A 25,389-nucleotide genomic window follows, 5' to 3' on the forward strand; every position below is an offset into this window, starting at 1 on the left:
TGTTTGCTTTTGCTGAGTTGGGTTCTGATTCATCATGTTTACGTGATTTGCCATGAGCCATCTGTTGGTTATAATTTAACTTTTTCAAGGCTGTTTGTAATTTCGTTTTATTAACTAAGTGCTATAAACAGTATCATGAAGCTTTTCTCTTTTAATCTTACAAGGAAAAAAATCCATATCTAAAAAAGCAATCACAAAGAAGAGGAAAACTGTTACCAAGTCTGCTATACCAGAATTTCAGGTAAATGTCTTAATTTTTGTTTTAAATATTTAAAATCTAAATGTCTTTAGAGTGTGTATTTCCTACATTTTGTTGCCTGAGACCCCAGAAAATATACTTTCAATTAAGAAAAGATGAATCTCTTTATTCCCCCCAGACAAGCAGACCCAAAACTTTAATGCGATAGCATTTTCAATCATGTAAATTTTACTTTTTGATTGTTAGTAAGTGTCTTAATGTTTAGCATGTATTGTTTTGCATAATGTTGCATAGCTCTACTTAAGCAGTGTTGCCAATTCTCATGACTTTTGGCATTGTTTTTAAAGCCTACGTTTCAGGAACATGAAAAATGTAGCTCTTTCTTTTGTATATATTTATATTTATGTACCTATATAAAAGAAAGAACTAAGCTTTTCACATTCCCAAAGCGTAGTCTTTAAAAACAATGCCAACAATCATGAGAGTCAGCAATACTGCTGAAGTGAGCTCATGTATCAGTTAAAAAAAAATTCAGAACATCCTTTGAAACATTAACTGCCATAGAAGTTGTAGGTAGTACAGTAGATATTAACAAATAAAGTTTTCAAGGATAATATTAATTTTATTGTACATGACATGCGAGTTTGCATATCTTTATTTGGGAAACCTACCTTGATTTACTCATGCACTTGAAAAATGCTGGTGTCATGCAACTTTTTTTGTTTGTTTTTAACTTTTACCTTTTATCAGTATGTGAACTTTAGACCAGAGAGCACCCGGAGAATACTAATTGTAATTAGCAGGTTGTTTTGGGGTATTTGTTGAGTCTTTCTGTTTATAGATGATTTATATATGAATGTTTGCTTGGATTGGAGTACTTCTGTGATTATAAAAATACCTTTCTATACTTTTAACTTAAGTGGTCTTATTCCAAACATTAAGGCCTTACCCAAATTCCTAAATTCCAGCTGTTCTGCAAAATCTACAGATCGAACTAATTTTGCCTGATAATGTACGTTCTAGAAAGTGCCAGAAGTAGAATTTCTAACCAGTAATACCTAAAGGCTGCCTACATATCACTACCCCTATCTAAACATCTTTTGTTGACATTCCTTCTAGTTTTAAGAGTTAGAGTTGCTACTGTATTGTGGGGGAGAAAAGGGGCATTGAAAAACGAGAGGGGAAGGAAAGTATGTAAAGCATGCCACAAAATTGTATTTTCTCATCATATATTCATTCTAAATCACGGATAATTACAAGATTGTTTTTACATGCTAAAACTACTAAAAACTGTTGTAGTTAATCCAGCGGTGTGTGTGGACAGGGTAGGCAAGGCATAGCTTTCATTAAATGCTTTATTGTATATCTTTTCCAACCAATATAAAGTTTTAGATTCTTTATAGCTAAATGTAAAGCTGCCAGCCGCAGCCCAGTTGCTTTAAGTGCATTTTTCCATATAGATTTATAGTAATTCAGGACTCTTGTTCAAGCACACGTTCACATGAATGAGTTTATAGTGGAAATAATATAATACTATATCAGGATAAATAGTGGGATTTCAAATGCTCTCCTGACGCTCCCTGCTGTACGTATACAAATAGCTAAGTCCATTTAAAAATATCTATAACATTTCTTTAGAATAATAGAATTTGAATTTAATGAGAACTTTAGGTCTCTTCTTTTAATGCAAGAACATGGAAAAAGATAATTTTAGAATCATATTGCTATCTTTACAAACAAACTTACCTTTGAAGCCTAAATTAAAGCTTAGAATTTTTCTCAGGAATTGCTTTTTCTATACGAGGTACAAAAAACCTGTAATATAGAAAACCTGACATTTTACAGTTTATAATGCATGTAAATCAATTGTACATACATTTATTTTTTTATCTTTAAATTATCAAGATAAATGTTAATTGTTATTTAAATAGTAAATTCATACAGGTTGAACAAACTAGTATAACACATCTTGTCAAACTGCATAATCAACCTGCCGCCCAAATATAACATGGTATAAATTGTCATAATTTGATAGTGGTGGAGTGATGATGTAGCCATGCTGGACCAGGAAATATGTAAAAAGAAAGTATTTTTGTGGGTTATATCTTTTATTGGAATTACTTTTTTTAGTTATTGGTTTTTCCTCAGACTTGAAGAATGCACTACATTCAAAAGCTTGTCTAAATCTATCCCAGCCATGCAGTTGGTCTACAAAAAAGTGTCATATACAAAACCTTTGCCTCTTAGCATCTTATGATAATATGTGGTGAAAATATTCTAGGTAGCTCTCATATCAGGAAGGAAAGCTGTGTAGAAAAACAGCTTGAAAAAATATGTTTCCCAGTTCCTCTGTTCTCCCTTCACAGTTTTAGCAGTAGAGGCTCCTGAAATCTTAAGTTTTTAAAAAAATTACTGCTAAACTTCTTTATGCATAATTGAAAAGAATAAAGAACAAAATAACTTTTTCAAATCAGTGCACATGGGGACTTACTTGCCATCATAATTTTCATAAAGTTGAGATTTGTCAATCTTTTTGTTAGTTCCAAATAAATTTCATATTTATCTTTTTCTGAATTGATGCAGTACTTCTTTTATTAGCTATTCACTCAGAACTGATTTCAAAATACTAGTTTTGAGAGCAGAGTGGTCAGGGGAAATGCATTAAATTGCTTTTACTTAGTAGGAATGCATCAAGGTAAAAAGTAATTATGTAATGGACATTTTACAGTATGAAAATTGAAAAGGTCTGTCTTTGAAAGAAGGTACTTTTATATGTCCTAAATCATGAGTTTAGAAAATATGCACAGATTAAAAAAAAAACCTACCAGGAGTCATAAATTCATTACCCTTCTGTGCTTATGCATGACAGTGTCTTAGAGCAGAGGTTCTCAAACCCTGTGATACTGCAACCCCGAGTGCTGGATGGAGGTGGCAGGGGATGGGGAGCTTGCACGCGGCAGCCGCCACTACCATCCACCACTTGGTGCCGCCACCACGTGCCACTTCCCTGTGCTGCCGCAAGTACCCCCTGGGAAGTTTGTGGCCCCCTTTTAAGTTGGGGGGGTCGTGACCCACAGTTCGAGAACCCCTGTTTTAGAGAAATTACAATAATATGCTATTAAACAGGAAGGAGACTTTCACTTTTCTCATGTTAATAAAATATGATAATCTTCTATGACATGTTTTTCTTGTTAGAGAGAGAGATAGAGAGAGCATTTTATTGTAAACAAATAGAACCAGCACCTCACTGCTTGGCTTCACTGAAAGTAGATTTGGGTTTATGCCAGCCAAGGATCCGTTTCATAAGTAATGTAGAATTCAAAACAGAGAGCAAATCTGAGTTTGTTCTTTTTTTACAGAGGATAGGAAGAATATGATAATGGTCAGTTGTTACTTACACATGCAGCCTTCTTTTATATTAATAGTCCTCAACTGTGCGGGTAAAAATTGTGCTTGTGATAAAGGATATGCATGATGAGCCCCTGTTGTTTTTTCCTCTCCCAAGGATCTGTACACAAGTTTCTTTTCAGTTGCATTGAAGGGGGGTTCCTCCATAGTACCATTTTCCCTGTCTTTTGTATGTCCTTGAGTTCTGAGGGAAGAGGGGCTGGCTGTCCCTGCAGACAGTGCTTGGGAGCAGCAGCTGCAATGGAGCTTTACTGAGGGATAGCTGAGGTCATTTCTGGAGCCTTTTCCATAGGATGGAATAGAATTTGCTCCTTCTGCCTTCTTAAGTATAATGGGAGGTTATTGGCAAGGGGATTTCTGTAGAGATGTCTTCCCCAAAATTGTCCTTCTGAAGGTTTTACTATGTAGCTGATTGATTTAGGCCTGTGTTTTTACATGAAAAGAAGAAACTGAGCATTAAAAATGTTAAACGGCTGGAGGGTTGGGGGGAAGCATGGGGTGTGGCACATGACATCACTGAAGCATATGGCTGCCTGAAGCTAGAGCTCCAATGGGCAGATGGCACAATCTGTAAACGTTGCTGGATTAAATTTATCCTGCTAGTTTATCAGTTTTTCTTCCCAAGCTTGCCTTTTAAAGGTGTTTGACAGTGGTAACACAATGGTAGTGTTAACGTGATGTCATTCCTTAAGGAACTGTTTCGCTCAGCATGCTCAAAGTATTCAGAGGCACATTTGTGATCTGTCATTCTGCACTGCAAACTTGTTTTTCTTTAAAAAAGTGCCTTGATTTCAAATTGGGCATTGACAGGTGGAATCCATTAGATATCTAAGAATATATAAAGGGAAAGCCATCAGTATCAAATTCAGTTTCTCCACTCATGTATAAACTTACAGACTAAAATCTAATAAGATTTCTTTCTTTAAAAAATTTAGGTTATGGGTGCTTTTTTATAAAATATGTTTAAACATGGACCGCCTATAACTTGAAGTTTTTTCAGAAAGAAATCTTATTAGATTTTAATCTTTAAGTTTATATAGTATACAAGTGGAAAAGTGAACTTGATACATATATAAAAACACGGAACACCTAAATGTATATATACATTTCTAAGGTAAAGAGATCAAATAATAATTTTAAGCATTAGTATGTACTTCTAGATGAGTTGTTTTTCACTTCAGTATGTTATTAAATGACTTGTTATCATATGTGTTTTGTCTGTTTGTTTTTAGCTTATTTGCACTAATCTTGATGAACTCAGGGATTTAATCACAAAAATCGAGAATGAACTCAAAGATTTGGAGAGCATTAAAAAGAAATCGGTATGTTCTGTTAAAAAAAATTCTTTTTGGTATGGGAATAAAAGTGTTCATTATTTTCTGAGGCCTGTGAACTGTAAGAATTTGTACAGAAATCTGTAAAGTTAGGCATTTGGAAAGATTATATTCATATTTATTTCTAACATATCCTTATATTAGTGTTTGGTCAACAGTAACTGTCAGAAGACAGTTCAGAAACTAAGTATATAGCAACCTTTGAGAATTTTTACATGCTTTTGACCCAGTAAATCCTTGGTGATGATAATAATTTAGGTGAGTGGATTAATTTCTGCTAATTCTGTGAGAACACTTTTTTGTGGCCAAATTCTGAACCTAGATTCGTTTGTAGTGTGGAGCTGTCTCATCTATATGATGCTGCTCAATTTGACAACTCCTACATGTAATTCCATCATTTTTCTTGAGCTCCATGATGTCCAGTTCCTTTTACTCTTCAGACATTTTAAAAAAAGAATAAAAAAGCAATCTTAATGTCATTTCTTGTATTCTGCTCTATCACTGCATTTTCTCACGTAGCATATACTCCTAAGTAAGATACACACCTTGTTTTGGAGAGACACACTAGACAAAACTTTTTTTTTAGTCTGTCTTTTGTATTTGATAAGTCAGATGCTTGAAAGTTACTTCAAGGATGCAGTTCTTTACCATCATTCTGGCTGGCTTTCCAGTGGAGCTTGAGATACAGGTTTCTGCCTAGCATTCATTGTGTTACTTGCATGACAGTGTAGCTGAGAAGCCAAGATAAGACCCATCAGAACATGGGATTCAGCATATTTTGGGTACAGTTGTAGGGAAGAAGGAGATGTTCCCACCAACAAGGTGAATATTTTTTTAAAAGCAGAAGTGGTGTAACTCATTTGTTATCTTACTTCTCTGCAACGGACACCTTTGTAGTATTTTTTCCTCTTTTTCTTTCTACCTTTCCACAGAAGTTTCATCTCCAACAGCTTAGCAGGATGGACTTTATAAAAATGTCAGAAAAATGCCTAAGAATGTGAAATGTTTTGGGAGATGTCTGCATAGTTTCTCTGCTGAGCCCAGGACCACAGCCAGACATCAGGCCACAAAGTGGCACCGGAGTCTGGCAGTTGTAGAGAATGGTTGAAGATGTTTCCTCTGGCATCTCAAAGCAAATACTGGAGGATGCCAGGGAGGGCATTGAATAGAGCAGTGGTGGTAAGCCAGGGGTATGTTTACCCCTAAGGGTGCTTAAAAAGGTCATAGGGGGTACACAGAACTCTGCGTGTGTGCATGCAGCTGCAGTGCAGCATGCAGATGGCCAGAAGCTCAGCCTGGCCATGTGGAGAGCAGCTGGGTCCAGCTGGTAAGTTTGTTGTGGGGGGAGGGAGTGATGCTGGGGCAGGGGCTGTCTAGATGGGGCGGGGCGCAGGACTGAGCCATGCAGAGTGGCTCCCACTGCTACGTGCACCCTGGGAGGGGATGGGGGGGGCGTGTGCCCCCAGATCTGTGTGTGGGGTGGGCTAGGCCCGGGGCCATGCTGGGCTCTTCCTGGCGGGGGGGCTGGGCTGTGCTCAGGGTGGGAGGCAGCGACACTGGAAGAGGAGTTGGGTGGGGCTACAGCAAATTCTGGAGTGGCTGCAGGCCCAGCCCCCCACCAACCAATAGCTTCACTCCCATAGTCTCCCGTGGTGGGGAAAGGAGCTTGAAGCTCTGTCTCATGTTCTGCCCTGGCTGGGCAACGCCTTTCCCTGCTCCAGCCCCAGCCCCACTCCCTCCCACACCGTGGGGGCCTACAGGAGTGGGGCTACAGCGGGCCAGGGGGCTGCAGCCACTCCAGAATTTGCCATAGCCCCCCAACTCCCCTCCCAGCGCCACCACCACCTGCTTCAAGTGCAGAACTAAGCTGCCCCCCCTTCACCCCCCCTCCCCCGCATGGTTCAGTCCTGCGCCCCACCCCACCTGTCCCAGCCCCGCTCCCTCTCCCTCTCCCACCGCTGGGGCCTCAGTCGCTGCTTCCCCCCCCCCCCCCCCCAGTGGCAGCCCACCTCACCCCACATGCAGATTCAGGGGCACACGTCCCCCATGCCCTCCTGGGGTGTGTACAGCAGCAGGAGCCTCCCCCTTTTCCATGTCTCCCAGATGATCACTTGTGGCTCCATCTCACCCCCCTGACCCAGCTGAGCAACGCCTGCCCCACTCCCATGCCCTGCCTCACCACAGGGCCTTAATCTGCCCCTCTCCCCCCCACCCTCAAAAAAACCAAGGAAAAATATATAGGGGTACATGAGCTGAAATTTTGAGAGAGGGGGGTATGCTTGCTAAAAAAGGTTGAAAACCCCCAGAATAGGTAATAAATTATTCTAGAGAGATCCGGTTCAATGCTCTCTTTCTATATTACTTTCACTCTTGGTGACAAGATACTGGGCTAGATGGAACATTGATCCTGACCCAATGTGGCACTTCTTATTTTCTTATATTCTTATGTATGACCCACCTCTGTGGGCTGGATTTAGTCCACAGGTCAGATGTTTGACACCCCTGGCTTGGAGGCGGCCTAATGTGTGCCACAGCACCTCTGTTAGGTTTTTTGTTTCAGGGACTTGAGGACTGTGTTGGGACATGTATTAAGGAAATCCTCTGAGCATTTTGCTCTGCCTGGTTGCTGGGTTTCAGTGGGTGTGGAGTGGAAGTCAGCAGTTGTGGCTAAATTCTCAGTTGTGGTTCCAGTCTCAGCAGGGAATTGTTACAGATGTTCCTTTTGTCTCTATTTAGGAGGCAAATTAAAATGCTAACTCTTAGGTGCTTGATATAATTAAAGATATAAGTTCAGTTTCCCCAAGTTATTGATGTAACAAATCTTGTGAGCACCAAAGAGATGGTTTTATAAGGTAAATTAGGTGTTAATCTTCACTATAAAAGAGAGACTTCAGTGCAAAAACCTCATAATGATTCCTTTAACACCTAAAGTTACAATAACAGATCCCACTTGTAGCCACTGGAGTACAGTCTGGTTTCAGAACTGTTGATTCAAAAGGGGTAAATCGAAACAGTAAGACTTTCAGAGTTTACGTAGGTATCTAATCTAGTCATAATTGCTCTTTAAACTGACATGTAACAATACCATTATATAAACCATTGGCATACCTTCTCCTGGAACACTGTATTCAGTTCTGATCAGGCTATCTCAAAGTGAAGGCAACGTAAATACAGAGGAGTTGAAATACAGGCAGTGCAGTTATGAAGGGTCTTCTGTTGTAAATCTTAAACTTCCTTGTGCAAGATTTGTCATATTCTGTATGTTTGTATGGGTGTAGCACAATTAGACCTTGACCTTGGGCTCTAAGCAATGTACATTAAAATACAAGTTTAAGAAAATGAGGAAAGCTTTGGAAGTTCAGAGAAGATAATATAAAAGACTGTCACATAAGAATTTATACAAAGTAATTAAAGCTATAGAGAAGGCGAATTAGGTGATTGTGTTTACCAGTCTTGTAATTCAAGAGCAAAACAATATTCGGTAAACTCTAAAGGAAATTTACTTAAACATGGTTTTAAAAAAGTCTCTGTACAACATTGCTGATCAACTTGTGGAGTTTATTGTCATGAGTTATCATTGGAGCCAAGAAAGTAAAAAGTTTTTAATAGAGGATTGGATTTCAATAATAGAATAATAGCATCTGCAGTTACATTATATAATTTAAAAAACTAGAAGGATCATTATATATATATTCATTCTCCAGGACTTGGAATAAACTTTAACTGATAATGCTGAAGAAGTTTCCCTTATTTCATGGCAGTTCTCTAGGTGTCCAATATAGAATTTCTTGAAGCTTACTCTGAAGCATTTAGTATTCCCAGAGATGACACATTGGGCTGTTGGGCCACAGTCTGATCTCATACGCCAATTTCTAACTTAAATTGTTGTCTGTTACTTAGCTTGTTCTGTGTGATAGTCCAGAAAGGACACTGAAATGTTTTTTTTGGGTCTGGAAAGGAAGAATTATCAGAGACTTTTTCTGAAGCTATGACCAAAATGAAGCCATGGGAATTTCTCTCTTTTCTGACACTCCCTTGATCATGCCCACAGTAGGAATTACATTCTTGCTACGTGTTCCTGTGGTGAGGGAAGGAAGTATGCTTAGACTTCAGGAAGGCCTTCAATACGGTATCCCACACCATACTGGTGAACAAGTTAAGAGGCTGTGACTTGGATGACTACACAGTCCGGTGTGTGGTGAATTGGCTAGAGGGTTGTACCCAGAGAGTCGTAGTGGATGGGTCGGTATTGACCTGGAAGGGTGTGGGCAGTGGGGTCCCGCAGGGCTCGGTCCTTGGATACTCTTCAATGTCTTCATCAGCGACTTGGACGAGGGAGTGAAGTGTACTCTATCCAAGTTTATGGATGACACAAAACTGTGGGGAGGAGTGGACACACCGGAGGGCAGGGAACAACTACAAGCAGACCTGGACAGGTTGGACATATGGGCAGAAAACAACAGAATGCAGTTCAACAAGGAGAAATGCAAAGTGCTGTACCTAGGGAGGAAAAATGTCCAGCATACCTACTGCCTAGGAAATGACCTGCTCGGTGGCACGGAAGTGGAAAGGGATCTTGGAGTCCTAGTGGACTCCAAGATGAACATGAGTCGTCAGTGTGACGAAGTCATCAGAAAAGCTAATGGCACTTTATCGTGCATCAGCAGATGCATGATGAACAGAACCAAGGAGGTAATAATTCCCCTCTGTTGGGTGCTGGTCAGACCGCAGTTGGAATACTGCATGCAATTTTGGGCGCCGCACTTCAAGAGGGATGTGGATAACCTGGAGAGGGTCCAGAGAAGGGCCACTCATATGGTTAAGGGCTTGCAGGCCAAGCCCTATGAGGAGAGACTAGGGCACCTGGACCTCTTCAGCCTCCGCAGGAGAAGGTTGAGAGGCGACCTTGTGGCTGCCTATAAGTTCATCATGGGGGCACAGAAGGGAATTGGTGAGGCTTTACTCACCAAGGCGCCCCCGGGGGTTACAAGAAATAATGGCCACAAGCTAGCAGAGAGCAGATTTAGACTGGACATTAGGAAGAACTTCTTCACAGTTCGAGTGGCCAAGGTCTGGAATGGGCTCCCAAGGGAGGTGGTGCTCTTCCCTACCCTGGGGGTTTTCAAGAGGAGGTTAGATAGGCATCTAGCTGGGGTCATCTAAACCCAGCACTCTTTCCTGCCTATGCAGGGGGTCGGACTCGATGATCTATCGAGGTCCCTTCTGACCCTAACATCTATGAATCTATATCCCTAAATCCATTGTTTTAAAATTGAACATATACAATCAAACTTGTTAGTTGCCTCCTACTTTTATATGACAGCTGTCAGTCCTCTGGATCATGGTGTAAGCATAAGAGGTCTAGTCAGGTGCCTGATGAATCTGTTTGTGGCTGACAAGCCCAATTCAAGAGTGATGATCCATGTATTGTCTGAGTCGGAGACCAGGTTTGCAGCATGCTGCTTCCTTCTTTTTCACTTTGCTTCCATCCTGTAGATCAAAGCTGCTTCATGTTGGGCTCCACTCAGTGCCAGATGTTCCCTCCAGATTAGATGAGATTCTGTGCACTCCTCCCAGCTTTCTACACTGATGTTGAATGACTTCATATCATTTTTACATATGTTATGATACTGCCATAGAGGGTGAGCACACTTTCTAGAGCTGTCTCAAATCTCACTGTACAAAATATTCTTGGGGATATGATCTCCCATTATCCTGACATGGCCAAGACATCACAACCTCCTCATTTTGATAGTGGTTTCTGAGTGTGTCAGTCCTCTGTACTCCAGCACCTCTGTGTTTGGTAATTTGTCTTCCCACTTTATTTTCAGGATCTGGCACAAGCATCTAATGTAGAAGCAGTTCAATTTCCTGATATGCCTAGAATGTTATCCACGTTTCTGAACCATAAAGCAGGGATGACACGTCTCATAGACTTGCTTTTTCACCTTCCTTGATAGTTTTTTGTTACTCCATGTGGGTTTCTGTATTAGCCTGAAATTTTTAGTTGCTTTTCCAATTCTGCTAGTGCATTCAGTCTAAAGGTCAAGATTCCTACTGGTCATAGAACCCAAGTAGCAAAAGCTGTCGATGACGCCAAGAGATTTACCCACTAGAGTGATGTCAGGCACTGGTTCTTCCATCCCTTGGTACATGATCACAATTGTCTTGAGACTAATTGTCATCCTGAAGCTCTTGCATGACGCACACAATCTGCCCAAAAGGTTTTTCAGGGAAGATTCACTATGGGCAAACAAGGTTGCATCATCCACAAACAGGAAATCTCTCAGAACCAGCTCTCACATGTTGGTTTCCGCTCTAAACCTTGTGATGTTGAACAAGCCTCTATCTAGTGTGGTTTGAGGGGATAAATGCTTGTCCTTGAATGAAGAAGCAGAAATGAAAAGTAGATGTTAAGGAGCACAGGGGCTAAAACACACATGGAGAAGTTGTCGCTCACATTATGCTCCCTAGGCTTCAATCTCTAGGTGAAAGAATCTGTCCTGGAAATCAATACAGTTTTCACTCGGAATGCTCCACCACTGATATAGTTTTGGTCAAGCAACTACAAGATAAGTGTAAAGAAAAATACCATTGTATATAGCCTAATCCATCTGACAAAGGCCTTTAATACAGTCAACAGACAGCGCCTTTTTATGTTCTGAAGAAACTGGGTTGTCCCCCCAAACTGTTGAACATAATTTGTGTATTACATCAAGGCACAGGTTGTCAACCAGGGGTAAATGTACCCGTGGGGGTACTTTGGAAGGCCCCAGGGGGTACACAGCAGCGGCATGGAGAAGCAGCAACACTTCCAGTTTTGCCGCCAGCACCTCTGGTGTCACCACTGCATGCAGTCCTTCCCCTCCCCCCATCAGCTGCCAGGGGGCCCCCCTCCCCGCTTGTTGATTGGCCACCAGGGGGGACTTCCCTCCTCCCCCCGCTCATTGACCGGCCAGGGGACTCCCTGCTTCTCAACTGGCTGCTGGGGTTACACCAACCAAAAAAGGTTGAAAACCCCTGCATCAAGGTATGAAGGCAACTGTATTGTATGACAGCAAAGAACCAAATGCCTTTTACATCAACTATGCTTCAATTTAAGGACCATTTATCTTTATTTTTACCAGTATGTTGAAATTTCTTGAGGTAATTATACATGCCTTCCAAAGTACTTATTCAGATGGCTTTGGGAATTTACCTAATGGCAAGAAAAACCTACCTTCTGGTTCAAGGCCATGATAAAACTTCCCCATCCCATTTTTAAAAAATGAGCTCTCTTTCAGAAGAAGCTATATACTTTCCTTGAAACCCTAAAACTAAGGGCTTTCCCAATAGCCTAATCATTAAAACCTCCAGAGAGATAAGTGAGATGAATAGATTGGACCAGGTAGGTGGGTGTAAGTGGATTGACTGTCTAAAAAGATCTCAAAGGTGTCACATGTTTAATACCTTGTCAGTTCTTTGGTGCCATGAGCAGATAGATAAAGTTGATATTGCTTCCTCCTGGACTTACAGTTTTCTCTGAGATTCTCCATTAGGTTTTTTTGCCTTTGGTTTAGCTGATATGCCAAGGTTCTATTCTATATCACCAGGTTTAGATGCTTTTTCTGTTGGCTTGACCATTTATTGATTAGCAGAAAATCAGTGATAGGAGATCTTCCTCCATTTCTTTTGCTATTGTAGCTCTAGTGTCTCTAGAAAATAATCTTTAATGGTGTCAAATTACTTGCTCATAATTTTTGTAGCATAAGACTTAGTGAAGGCTAGTCACCTAATCAAGTACTAAGGGCTCCTGGCAGGTTTGTACAGCCCATACTTCAGCTTGTACTGCTGTCGCTTTACTACTTTTGCTACCCAAAGTAGCTAGATGAAAGCTAAGTAAGTTGTTAAACTTTAGGGCATCTGAGCACTCCCTTTTTAAAGTCTTGTTTGGTCAGAATTTTCTCATGGAGAGCAGAAGGCACATCCCGGATACTGAGTATGGGTTGAGCACCTGCTCCAAAACTTGGTGGTGCTAGAGTCTTATAACTTTAACACAAATGTCTTGGGGTGTATAAACCACACACAGTAGAAAAATATATGATGAGACTTAGTCGTGGATTTCTCCTAGTTAAAAAGAAAAGTGGGAGGCAGGAAGTTAAGGGAGGCCTCTGGACTGGGCCACGTCCACTGCCATTATAGCTCCAAATAATGCCAGGCTTGGAGGGAGGAAAATAAAGGGAGGTAACTTGGCTCAGAGAAGGGAGGACCAGCAGATGAGAGACAGAGATTTAGTGTGGTGCAGCCACGTGGCTCCCTGGACAAAAGCTGTTTGGGAGCCTTATATAGCCAGGGAACACTGGGAGCAGCTGTTTGGAAACCACCCAATTATACCAGTACAAGAGTTAACTAGAGTTTATGGGGAACTTTGACCCAGGGGAAAGCAAAGTCATCCAGGAAGCCAGTCAGTGGTCATGTTCAGCCTCTGACTGAATGAAAGGAGTGTCTGATTAGATAACAGAGAGTAAGGGAGCAGTATAACATATTTACTCAAATTTTAGATGACACTGAATTTAAGATGACCCCAAATAATTGGATTCTATATGTGGAAAATTTGTAAACGTTTTAATTTTCCATGTATAGAATCTAATTATTGTGGTGTCATATTCAGTTCATCCCCCCCATCACTGCAGGGAGCAAGCAGTGGAGGGGCAGCTGGTATGGAGAGGACAAGCAGCTTTTCCCCACCTACTGCTTGCCCTCTCCCTCTTGCCCTGACACAAAGTCTTGGGCCCCACCTTTTCTCATCACCGCTGCTTCTCCTTACCCCCTCCTCTGCCATCCTCTGCTCCCTCTGCTCTGTCCTCACCCTTCCTCTATGACAGCAGGCTCCATCCCCATTCTAGTCTGGGTACAGGGCAGGCCCCAGCTTAGCCCCCATAGCAGCCATGTGGGTTGTGTGTCACTGCAGCAGGGCCAGGCTTGAGGCTGTGCTCAGTGCCCCAGGCTGCAGTGTGAACGGAGCCTGCTATTATGGAACAAGGGTAAGGGGAGTGGGGAGGGAGAGAGACAGGTAGGGGAGTAGAGGCTGCATGGGGGGTGGAGATGGGGAGAAGAGGCTGCAGGGTAAAGATGGTCGAGTGCAGAGGCAACACAGAGGGCATGTGGCAGCTGCGACTATGGCCCTGACGATGGGAGGGTCTGGAGCCCAAACCACAGCAACTGTCTGACCCCCTACCACCTCCATACTCAATTCTGTGAAGGGCTTTTTCCCCATGTTAAACGGGGTGGGTGGAAACCTCATCTTAGAATCAAATAAATATGGTATGTTGTAGTCACAAGGGTGAAGGACACACTCAAGGAGGGGACTCTAGCAGTAGGACCAAGATAGGGGAAGGTAGGAAGTAAGCCAGGGGCTGTTGGGTTGAAAGATGTTCCAAACTAAATTTCATGGCCCTAGGCTTGGGACTCAGTGGAGATGGAGGATCTGAGTCCCCCTACCTCAAGTCTGTTCCTTTGTAGATGAGGGAGACCTTATCCCCAAGTAGCAGAGGGGTTGATATCACCCTCAGCTGTGCATCAGTAAACAGATGAAAAGCAGGAGTTGGATGTGGACCTATAACTTCCACCACTATTTGATCATAAGGTGAGGGAAGAATCTCTTTCAACAGGGAATACTTTTTCTCTTACAGCGTTCATATAAATGACTGAACCATTTTAGCTGAAAATTTCCAAAGCAGTACAGGCTGGGCCAATACCCAGCCTGGAAAATTTCAGCCATAATATTTTTTGTTTGGCAAAGTTATAAGCAACTGAAAACAGAGTTACATAATGGAAAGTGTTAGGCAACCTAACTATAGATGTTGCTACCAGCTCCACCTACACTAATGAAATAATAAACCTACTGAAGTTTTTCTCTCACATTATGCCTGACTAGATTGTATAGAGCTTCTCTATACAAATTTGATATAATTTTGTTGCAGATGTGAATTGTGTTCCTCTGTCAAGAAAAATGGTCAACTTCTATACTTCCCCCTGCTCACTGCTAAATTTGTTGTAGCAGCTTTAATGGTGTAGATCAGGATGTCATATCTGTTGGGCCCAGCAGGTTGGATTAGTTAATGGCATGGGGCTGGTCCGCAGGATGGATTGGGCCTATAGGCTCTGTATCCAGCATGTGGGTAGTTGGCTATGGGCACCACAAGCGCTTCAGATCTGTCCTGCATGCCATGTGCAAGTCAGAACTGGCTCTGTATCATGTTCATATCAGAACTGGCCCCATACACTGTATGCAGTGCCTGTCCAAGATCTGTGGGCGGCACTTAGGACCAGATGATTGGGCTCTGAAGACCAGACTTTTGATACCCTAGACTTTTGATGGTGTAGATCATAGGTGTTGATCCTATGGCCCTTGAGGACGATCATGTTGAGAGTGTTTGACTGAAAGTTGAAAATGTGTTTCCTGGGCTGTAGTCTTAATTTTTAAAGTATCATTTGAATTGGTCTTGTTAATCTGCCCTCCTTCCATCCCTTCTTTTATTGCTCCAATAGTTCTGATATGAACTGGGAATGTCCTGAGCAGCTGACATACCCTCCTTGCTCCAGTTTCTCAGCACCTTTCCTGAGTGACATGCTGCATGACAGGAGGAGGGAAGAGAGAATAAGTCTTGACTAATCAATTGCTTGCTTCCTTGTGGGGCAGAGGCGAGATGCAGAAAATGATTTTGAGGAAATCTGCCTCAACTTGAGGGCACTGTCAAGGAAAGACTGGAGGATGGTTCCCCTTCACCACACAACTACTCCACAGCGGGGTAACTGTGACCCAAATCAGGGTAAAAGAAGAAACTGGAAATTCGCAACCCATGACAGCTCCCTTATTCTCTGCCCCAGCTCAGACTAGAGCAATTTGAGAGTACCTCTGACTGTGCGTGCTGGCAACAGCTCTCTAGAGACTCTGTGGGCGTGTTTACACATGTGCCAGACTGCAGGTACTAAATGAGTGCTCAGTAACTGGTATTACTGCGCAATCCTGACGCCATATGGGTTTTTTCCCATGTTACTGCACAGTAGCAACAAACTACTGCGCTGTAGCTCATTGCTACTGTGCAGTCGTGTCAGTGTTATGGTTTATGCCTGGTTTGTATAGACGTGCCCTGTATGTACCAGCCTCAGTCTGGAGATAGTCAGATCACTGCATGTTCTGGCCACTTTCCTTTTGCACTTCTAACACATGCCCGTGGCAGGAATTGCCAAAAACAAGCATAAAAACTGGCTATGTTAGCATTAGCTCCAAGGGAGATCTCTGAAGACTTGTGGGAGGTTTTGACCTTCCTGCAAAGGGAATACAATTGATTGGAGAATCTGCCCCAATTAATTGATTCCAACCCCTTCAACTGTGAAATTATATGTTTGTGCTTCAAGTTTAAAATGTAGGACATGACCAGCATTCCCTCTAAGCTGTGTGTCATGCACGGCCGCGCAGGTGCACTCATGCTGTGCTGCCAGGCATGGCTGCACAGCTTAGAGGGAACACTGGCCATGACTGGTGTAGATCTGTTTCTGCTTTGGGAAATGTTTCCAAAAAAGAAAAAGAATATTGGATAGAGGGAGTTTTCTGAATTGTACAGAATTTATGGCAGCACCAGTTTAGATTGGCTGATAGCACTTTTCCTCTGTTTTCTCACAATAATCTTTTTGATGTGGTGGGGCAAAAAGGGGTCCAGTATATATAGCACTCCCATCACTTTCAGTACTGGTGTGTAGCTACACCTTAAAATTTTCAGTGTAGACAAGGATTAAAAGTTCTGTAGATACTTTACTTGCAGTACAAAAAGCTGCCTATATTTTTTTTAATGTGTTAGACTGATTCATAGATTCATAGAGTTGGAAGGGACCTCAGTGTGCCATCTAGTCTGACCTCCTGCACCTAACAGGCAAGAAAAGAGTCATCAAACCTGGGGTCATGTGATCCCAGCAAGGTGCCTGTCCAGACTCATCTTGAAGACCCCCAAGGATGGGGCAAGCACCACCTCCCTTGGGAGCCCATTCCAGATTCTGGCAACCATGACCGTGAAGAACTTTCACCTAAACCTTCTCTCTAGTAGCTTATGGACATTGTTCCTTGTCATTCCAGGTGGTGCCCTGGTGAACAGATCATCGCCTACTTTATGTTGCTCTCCCTTACAAATTTGTACACCACCACAAGGTTCCCTCTCAGCCTTCTCTTGGAGAGGCTGAGGACGTTAAGGTCCCTTAGCTTTTCCTCGTAGGGCCTTCCCTGAAGGCCTTTAATCAGGGAAGTGGCTCTTCTTTGGATGCTTTCCAGGTTGTCCGCATCCCGCTTGAACTACAGTGTCCAGAACTGGACACAGTACTCCCGCTGCAGTGCCACATAGAGGGGGAGAATCACTTCACTGGACCTGTTTGTGAAGCACCTATGGATGCACAACAAGGTGCAATTGGCTCTGCTAACTGCTTCATCACATTGATGACTCATGTTCATCCTGGAGTCAACAGTGACTTCAAGATCTTTTTCTGCCTCAGTGGAGCTGAGAAGGTTGCCCCCCAGCCTGTAGGTATGATGGCAGTTCTTCCTCTCTAGATGTAGCACCTTGCACATGTCCTTATTGAATTGCATTCTGTGGCTCTCTGCCCACTTCCCCAGCCTGTCTAGGTCAGCCTGGATCTGGTTCCTCCTCTCCAGGGTGTTAACTGCATCCCATAATTTTGTGTCATCTGTGAATTTGGACAGGGTGCTTCTCAACCCCTCGTCCAGATCACTGATGAAGAGCAGAGCAACATGAACTGAGCCCTGAGGGACTCCACTGCCCACATCTTTCCAGGTTGACACCGACCCATCCACTACCACCCTCTGAGTGCAACCCTTGAGCCAATTTGCTACCCAGTTTACCGTGTAACCATGCAAGGCAAATCGTCTCAGTTTATTTATAAGGATGGTATGGGATACTTTGTCAAAGGCTTTCTTGAAGTCCAGATAGATAACATCCACCTCGACTCCTGCATCTAAACAATTGGTGGCCTTGTCATAAAAGGAAACTAGGTTAGTCAGGCAGGACCTGCCTGCTAGAAACCCATATTGGTTACTCCTCTACATCACATTAGCCAGCAGGCTCCCACAGAGGGTTCAGAGGAGGGCCCACCCACATGATCAGGGGGCAGCAGGGCAGGCCCTACGAGGAGAAGCTAAGGGACCTGAACCTGTTCAGCCTCCACAAGAGAAGGCTATGAGGGAATCTAGTGGCCTATTCAGAGGGGACTAGCAGGCATTGGGGGAGTCCCTGCTCCCCCTAGCACTACCAGGAGTGACTAGAAATAACGGTCACAAGCTGGCAGAGGGTAGATTCAGACTAGACATCAGGAGGCGCTACTTCACAGTCAGGGCGGCTAGGACCTGGAACCAACTTCCAAGTGAAGTGGTGCTGGCTCCTACCCTGGGGGTCTTTAAGAGGAGGTTAGACGAACACCTCGCTGGGGTCGTTTGACCCCAGTACTTTTTCCTGCCATGGCAGGGGGTCGGACTTGATGATCCGCTTAGGTCCCTTCCAACCCTACCAGCTATGAAACTATAAGATGTGCTCCTTGATAATTTTTTCTAGGATTTTCCCAGGGATAGAGGTACGGCTGACTGGTCTACAGTTCCCTGGATTCTCCTTCCTCCCCTTCTTAAAGATTGGGACAACATTAGCCCTCTTCAATCCTCCAGAACCTGACCCGAGAACCATGAGCGCTCATATATCCTTGCCAGTGGATCAGCTATGACCCCTGCTAATTCCTTCATTACCCGTGGGTAGAGTCCCTCCAGTCCTGGTGATTTGAATACATCCAGTCCCTCCAAGTGTCTTTTTACCATGTCGGCACTGACCATTGGTCGGCTGATGTTCCCTTTCTTGGTGTCCATGATGTATGTTGAGGGTTCCTCTAGATTCCCATTTAAGAAGACAGAGGCAAAAAACTCATTGAAGAGCTCTGCCTTGTCCCTGCTATCTGTAACTAAGCCCCCCTGCCCATCCTGTATGGGTCCTATGCTACCCCGCACCCCCTTTTTGCTCCCAATGTACCTAAAGAAGGACTTTTTATTGTCCTTAATCCCTGACGCTAGCCTGAGTTCTAGAGTTGTCTTGGCCTTTCTGACCGACTCCCTGCAGGTGTGGGCCAAAGAAGTATACTCCTCTTTGCTACCTACCCCCTGCTTCCATTTCCTGTATGCCTCTTTTTTTGCTCTTAAGGTATCTTGGATGCCCCTAGTTAGCCAAAGGGGCTTTCTGGCCCCTTTGCTTCCTTTCCTCTGCCATGGGATTGACTCACTCTGAGCCCAAAGAATGATTTCCTTGAGGAATGTCCACCCATCCTGGACCCTCAACGCATCCAAGTTCTTAGCTCCTAGCACCCTGCTAACCAATTCCCTGAGTCTATTAAAGTCAGCTTTTTTAAAGTTCATCACCCGTGCCCTGCTGGATATAATGCCCGCCCTTCGCTGGATAGTGAATTTAATCATTTGGTGATTGCTGTCCCCTAAGTTGCCTTGAATCTGCAGGTCCCCCACCAGGTCATCCCCTGTGGCCAACACCAAGTTGAGCAAGGCATTGCCTCTGGTGGGACACCTTGTCTTCTGTGTTAGTGGAGGTCCTGTATACAGGTTAAGAACCTGCGAGAGTGGTTAGATCTATCTGACTGCTCCTCCTAGCATATGTCTGGGTAGTTAAGGTCCCCCATGACTACCATATCTCTAGACCTCACAGCCTCTTGGAGCTGCTTGGAAAATTCCTGGTCTAGCTTGGCATCCTGGTGTGGCAGCCTGTAGTAGACCCCCACCACCAGATCCCTTTCACCCCAAGCCCCTTGAGTCTCTGCTTGGCCACCCTCTGACCCTAATTTGATTAAGGAAGATGTGTACTGTTCTTTGACATAGAGAGCAACTCCCCCACCTTTTTTTCCCTACTCTCTGTCCTATACAACCTATAGCCCTCTATTCCCACCACCCACTCATGAGAAGAGTCCCACCAGGTTTCAGTTAGTCTCACTAGGTCAGAGTTGTTGCTCGCTAGCAAGAGCTTTAGATCCTCCTGCTTGTTTCTCATATCAACTCAGGCTTTGATCTTAAAGTCTCCTAAGCTTTCCTCAGTCTCCTTCATGTTTAACTGCTTCTTAGTCTCTGTTATCTTGTATGTAAGGAGACTATTACAAAAAATTCTGTTATAAATTTATGTCTTTGTTTTTTATGTTTTCTTGAAAGCTTACCCTTAAAGTTTGAAATATATTTTGCCTTCTGACTATTTTTAAGTGGTGGGGGATAAAAAGGAGTTAGCACTCTGGCATACAAACCATCATATCACTAAGGTAAAGCTTAGACTCAGGCACTTGTTCAGATAATCAAATTGCCCTTCTCTTTATGACACCACCACCACCCAACCCCACCCCCAGTAATCAGATTCTGTTCCAGGAAAATTATAATTTTTTTTATAATGTTCTAGGTTTAAAGTCTAATTATTGGAGGGTTGTTTAAAATTCATGTCTTCCTCCCCTCTTCCCCCACCTGCCAATCCAAACCTGCGAGGCAGTGAGGAGGGTAGCATAAGGGTGGCAGACAGTGGGGAGGCAAGTAAGGGAGGGCAGGCAGCCTGACTTTTGCCCCTTTCCCCCACAATGATACCTGTCCCGCCACCACCTGCCCTTCTTCTTGGTGCCTGCCCCTCCCTGGCCAATTGCACCAAACCCCCTCGCTGCTGCATGCTTTGCTGCTTCATGCTGGGTTCTGTGCTGTTCAGTGCCTCTATACCATGTCCCTTACTGCCCCATACCTCCACACCGGGTCCCTCACTACTCTGCGTGCCATACTGCCCCATGCCTTTTGCAAGGTCCCTCACTGCTCCGTCTCTCAATACCAAGTTCCTCAGGACCCTGTGCCTTGCCGAGTGGATTTCTGCCACATCTTCTGATTCTAGGTACTACAGTTTCCCTTGATACTCAATTCTAAGGCAAGATGTTGCTTTCCCCATGTTGAGTATGGGGAAAAATCCTCATTGTGGAGGCCAGTAAATACAGTAATCAAGGTGTACATAAGAATGGTTACAATATATATGATTGACCTACACCCAGTTAAAATTTGCTTTTGAGCAAATTAATGCACATTTTATTCCTTCTCTATAAACTGGTACATAATTATGAGGTGTTCTGGCAGGCTAATTATTGTAAAGGCCTCTTAATAGTTATAAACCATTTTAGGAGGTATATGGTATAAAGTAAATTTTGGTCAAATATGTCATTAAAAAAGCTATCTGAAGTGTCTGATCATCTAAGGTTCTGAATTCTTTTACTCCTGTTAATTTCTTTTGATCTTAGTGAAGTCAGAGGGTTTTCGCAGGACTAAATCTCAAAGAATAGCTTTAAAAGTCACTGCTGTGTTTTTTTTTCTCTTTTCTGTCTGTTCCTTAAATATATTTTTGTGACATACTTGCATGTATTTACTGTTCTTCATCACTGTGCAGCATGATTATTTTTTTGTCATTTCATCCTGCCAGTGGACAGTATTGGGCTGTAGTAGATTGGGGATGTGTCAAATTGTGGACTCTGTTTTGTGAATACTATTTTTGTTGTTGTTGTCATTGTTGTGATGGTCAATTTGTGCTACAGTTTCCATGCTATATTTTAAAAACAGATCTGACAGGCAAGTAGATTCTAAATTATGTCATGCTCATGCTGGGGTGTGGGATGTGTATCAAGGGCCATCAGTGCTTAAAGAATTCCCAAGCAGGCTCAGTAGAAACTCTTGAAATCAGTAGTAATAAAATGGAAGATTCCCAGTATTACAGTGAATAAGAATTCAACTCCACAACTGATAAATTAAGGAAGTCTACTGAGTTTTCTCATTCATCGCCTTTGGAAGCCTTAATTCTTGCTGGATTAAACCCTGGCTTTTTTTACGACAATGTGGTAAGATTACTTTTTTTTTTTGGTAGTTATTTGGTTGACTTTTAGTGAAACAAAGATACTGAAGCTATTGTGAATGACATATTACTGTATGGCAGTTCTTCTTATATTAGGTAGCCTATTTATAACTTCTAAAATGTAGGTGTATTTGACCTAGGATGCTTGTAATTTTAATGTAGCCATAATAAACTTATTTCATAAAACCATCACTTGTACAGCCTGAATGTGTTACATACTTTGCCAAGGCTACGTGTAAAATACTTTAAGAACCACTGCCATAAAGAATATCCTCTCGTAGTTCTTAGTTTGCTTCTGTATTTGTAAAAATAGGTAATGCCATTTTTAGATAAATATGGAAAAGTAAATAGTTAAAAAGATTGAAGATGCACTTTAAATCTCTCTAAAGAATTGCAAACTATAGTAGAATTAAAAAAAAAATCACAGACTGAAAAATCAGGCCCTGCATTTGGGGTACATAAGAATGGACATGGGAGACTATATTCTCATTTTAATGCACAGGTATTTGTATTGGCAGCTCCCTTTTCATTGGAATGACAAAATGCATATAAATCATACATTTGAAATAAGGTTCTCTCAGCTACAACTAAGCTTGTTTCCTTGCCACATTTTTCCCTCTTATATCTTTAAAATACTCCTTCTCCATTCCTCCTGCTAAAACAATGATGTATGTGCTGCTCATCTCACCTTGACTATCTGTTCCTTTTTGGCCTCTCCCTATTTCATCTCACCTCTGTTCACTCTACCCTTTTCAAAACATCAGTGAGAGCCAGGATTTTTAAGAAATTGTAGTCTATATCATGGCTTGCAGTATCATGTTTGCACTCCTAAATGTGACTCAGTTTTGAGATCTCCTAAGCACCTAAAATGTTTCATAGTTCAATGGGAACTGTTGAATGCTTAGTGCTTTTGAAAATCACCAGTTCTTGTGGTTAAACATGAATTAATGCTAGTTGCATTTCCAATTTTTGAAATCTTGTCCAAAATTAATTTTATTTTACTGTTGTGACCATCTAATCTTATTTTCTAATTTCTGTCACAATAATTCTGTTAGCAATTTCAAGACAGTTGTCATGGCTTTCAAGACATTCTATACTTATTTCCTGTCTTGTCAGTTTTCCTTAAAATCCTCTAATGTCACCTCTGTTTCCTCTACATAACACAAACATTTTTCTTGACCATTCTCTTTGTTTCCTGTGCACATTTTAAATTTTGTGTAAACAAGAACCAAGCTTTGTTTGGTAATATCCTTTATTGGGCCAACTATATTTTTTATATATAAACAACAATATAGCCCTAACTTTGTACAGTCATACATACTTTCCTTTGTGTTGGAACCATCTTTCAGTGAATGCTAGTCAAGAGCATTTCCTCAAGTAATTCCTGGCTACCTGTCTGTTTGCTATTCTGTCTGTAAAAGCTGCATTCTGCATTTTGTGTTCTGTATCTTATTTTGTATTCTCATCTGATTCATGTTTTTAGACTGTAAAATCTTTGACATTTGCTGCTGTTACTTATTCAAGATATTTTAGAGTGCCTTAGCCATCGGATGGTATATATTAAATTGCAAAACTAGGCGAGGCAACAAGTCCAGCTATGAACTGATTTATCAATGTAATTTAGTAACTTAATTAAATAGCCTGTTTTATCTCTACAATATGGTTTTGACCAAACAGTTCTCTCAACCAAACATTTTTCTCAATAACATAAGAGGACAAAATTCAATCAAATAAAAGGAAGCAGGATGGTGAATATCTAAATAGGCATTTATAGACATGAGCTGTCTGTAAATCTAGTAAGATTGCTGTTGCCCATAGTCTTAAAATGCATGTAAATGCCAGGAGTTTCTTTTAATGGAGAGTAAAAAATGAACAGTTAATGGTAGAGAATCCTGTTGCCTCAAGTTTACGTTTAAGATATAGAAAAACTAATCTTTACAGGGAAAAAAAATCTTCTACTCTTCTGAATTGTTTTGCAATGTTTCTTTATAAAGAAAATCTATAAATTAACCAATGAAATTATAGTTTTTTTTCTTAAGGAAAAATCAAACTGAATATCTGTCTGAAAAGTACTGATGGTAATCAGTTGGATTTTTGCATGATGTGAAAAGTGTAGCTTGTTTGTATTTCATAATGTAATTGGCAGTGTTGTTTAACATCACCGCTGAAGGGGCTATTTTCACTGAAGGGACTATTATTTGAATTTTTATCCTTGCAGACGGTCCAGACTTTCTCAGTATCTGTATGCTTCTCTAGATTGTGACAAAAATAAAGTAACTTAACGTTACTACCCATGTAAAATTGGGACGTGACATTGATGAGGAAAATAAATAGTTAAGCATTAAATTAAAATATGTAGACATTTGTCTACTTAGACATTTAATACAATAAGCAAAAGGTTTCACAATTTGTCAGAAATTAAGACAATTAGTATTAGAATCTAGCTACTATAAAACTTATCTGTGGAAATAGCTTGTTTTGTTTGACTCCCTAGATGTCTTTATTTCTAAGCTAATATCCCAAAGAATCAAATATGTTTAGCTAACGTTTGATCATTTCCCTGCTGTTTCAGTAGCCACAAATAAAATTCTCACATATATTAATTTAAATTGATTTGTGTATTGACTTCCACCCCACCTCACCCCCCTTGAAAATGTTTCCTTCTGACAATGATTTTTATTTGTTTCTGCTGATATTCTTCAAATGACAACTAAGGTTAGCTATTCAGTATATCATTTCTAACATTGGAAGTGATGTTGCAGAAGTAAAAATACATATTGCTGACCTTTCACCACTTTCATTGTTAAAGTGGGCTGCCAAGTCTGTTTAACCAAAATGCAGACATTATTGAGTTATATGAAAAATAGTGCTATTTAAAACAAATTGCACATTCCTTATTCACTCAAAGCTCCTATTGAAGCAAATAGGAATAAGAATTTTAAGATTTGATGCATAATTAGGATAAGAGGAACATTCAAAACATTCTGAGTTTAAAAGTTACTGATCTTTTTTTCTTTAGGTGTCTGATGTCCAAAGCAGCTGCAGATCACCAGCTCCCTCTCCGTGTGACATCACTAGAGCACGCTAGACTGGTGATGTCACACATACCACAGAACCCCGCTGCAGAATGGAGCAGGCCTATAAGGGTAAGGTAAGTTTTCTCCCTCCACCACCACCCTTTTTAAAACAATATTGCATGGTTTTGTAAGATTCCTAATATTCTTTATTTTATGTCCTTGAGGATATAAAATAAGGATTTTTAAAAATCTTATAAAACTGCATAATATTGTGGTTGTGTGTGTGTTTATTTAAAAAAGTTTAGCCCTTACCCCCTATATCCATATCCTGGCTCCAGTCTGCTTTGGGGTTCCATGCTGAATATGCCATAATCAGAATAGTGTATGCTGGGGCATCACGGAGAGTGGAGTCAGCATTCCATGGCTGCTCTGGATGTCGGAAACCTAATTAAAAGGTAAGTTTTAACTTCAGAATGTGTTGAATGTAT

General features: G+C 41.7%; 1 protein-coding gene across 1 annotated transcript in view; it reads left to right on the forward strand.

The window, feature by feature from the left end:
* KIAA2026 (KIAA2026 ortholog) overlaps positions 1-25,389 on the forward strand; it is a 98,232-nt gene that overhangs the window by 58,836 nt on the left and 14,007 nt on the right. The window contains exons 4-5 of the mRNA XM_006268905.4: positions 165-241; positions 4,840-4,929. Coding sequence (XP_006268967.3) covers positions 165-241; positions 4,840-4,929 — 167 coding nt within the window. The remainder of the gene's footprint in view (positions 1-164; positions 242-4,839; positions 4,930-25,389) is intronic.

Source organism: Alligator mississippiensis, chromosome 3, assembly GCF_030867095.1.
Source record: "Alligator mississippiensis isolate rAllMis1 chromosome 3, rAllMis1, whole genome shotgun sequence".
Taxonomy (NCBI): Eukaryota; Metazoa; Chordata; order Crocodylia; family Alligatoridae; genus Alligator; species Alligator mississippiensis.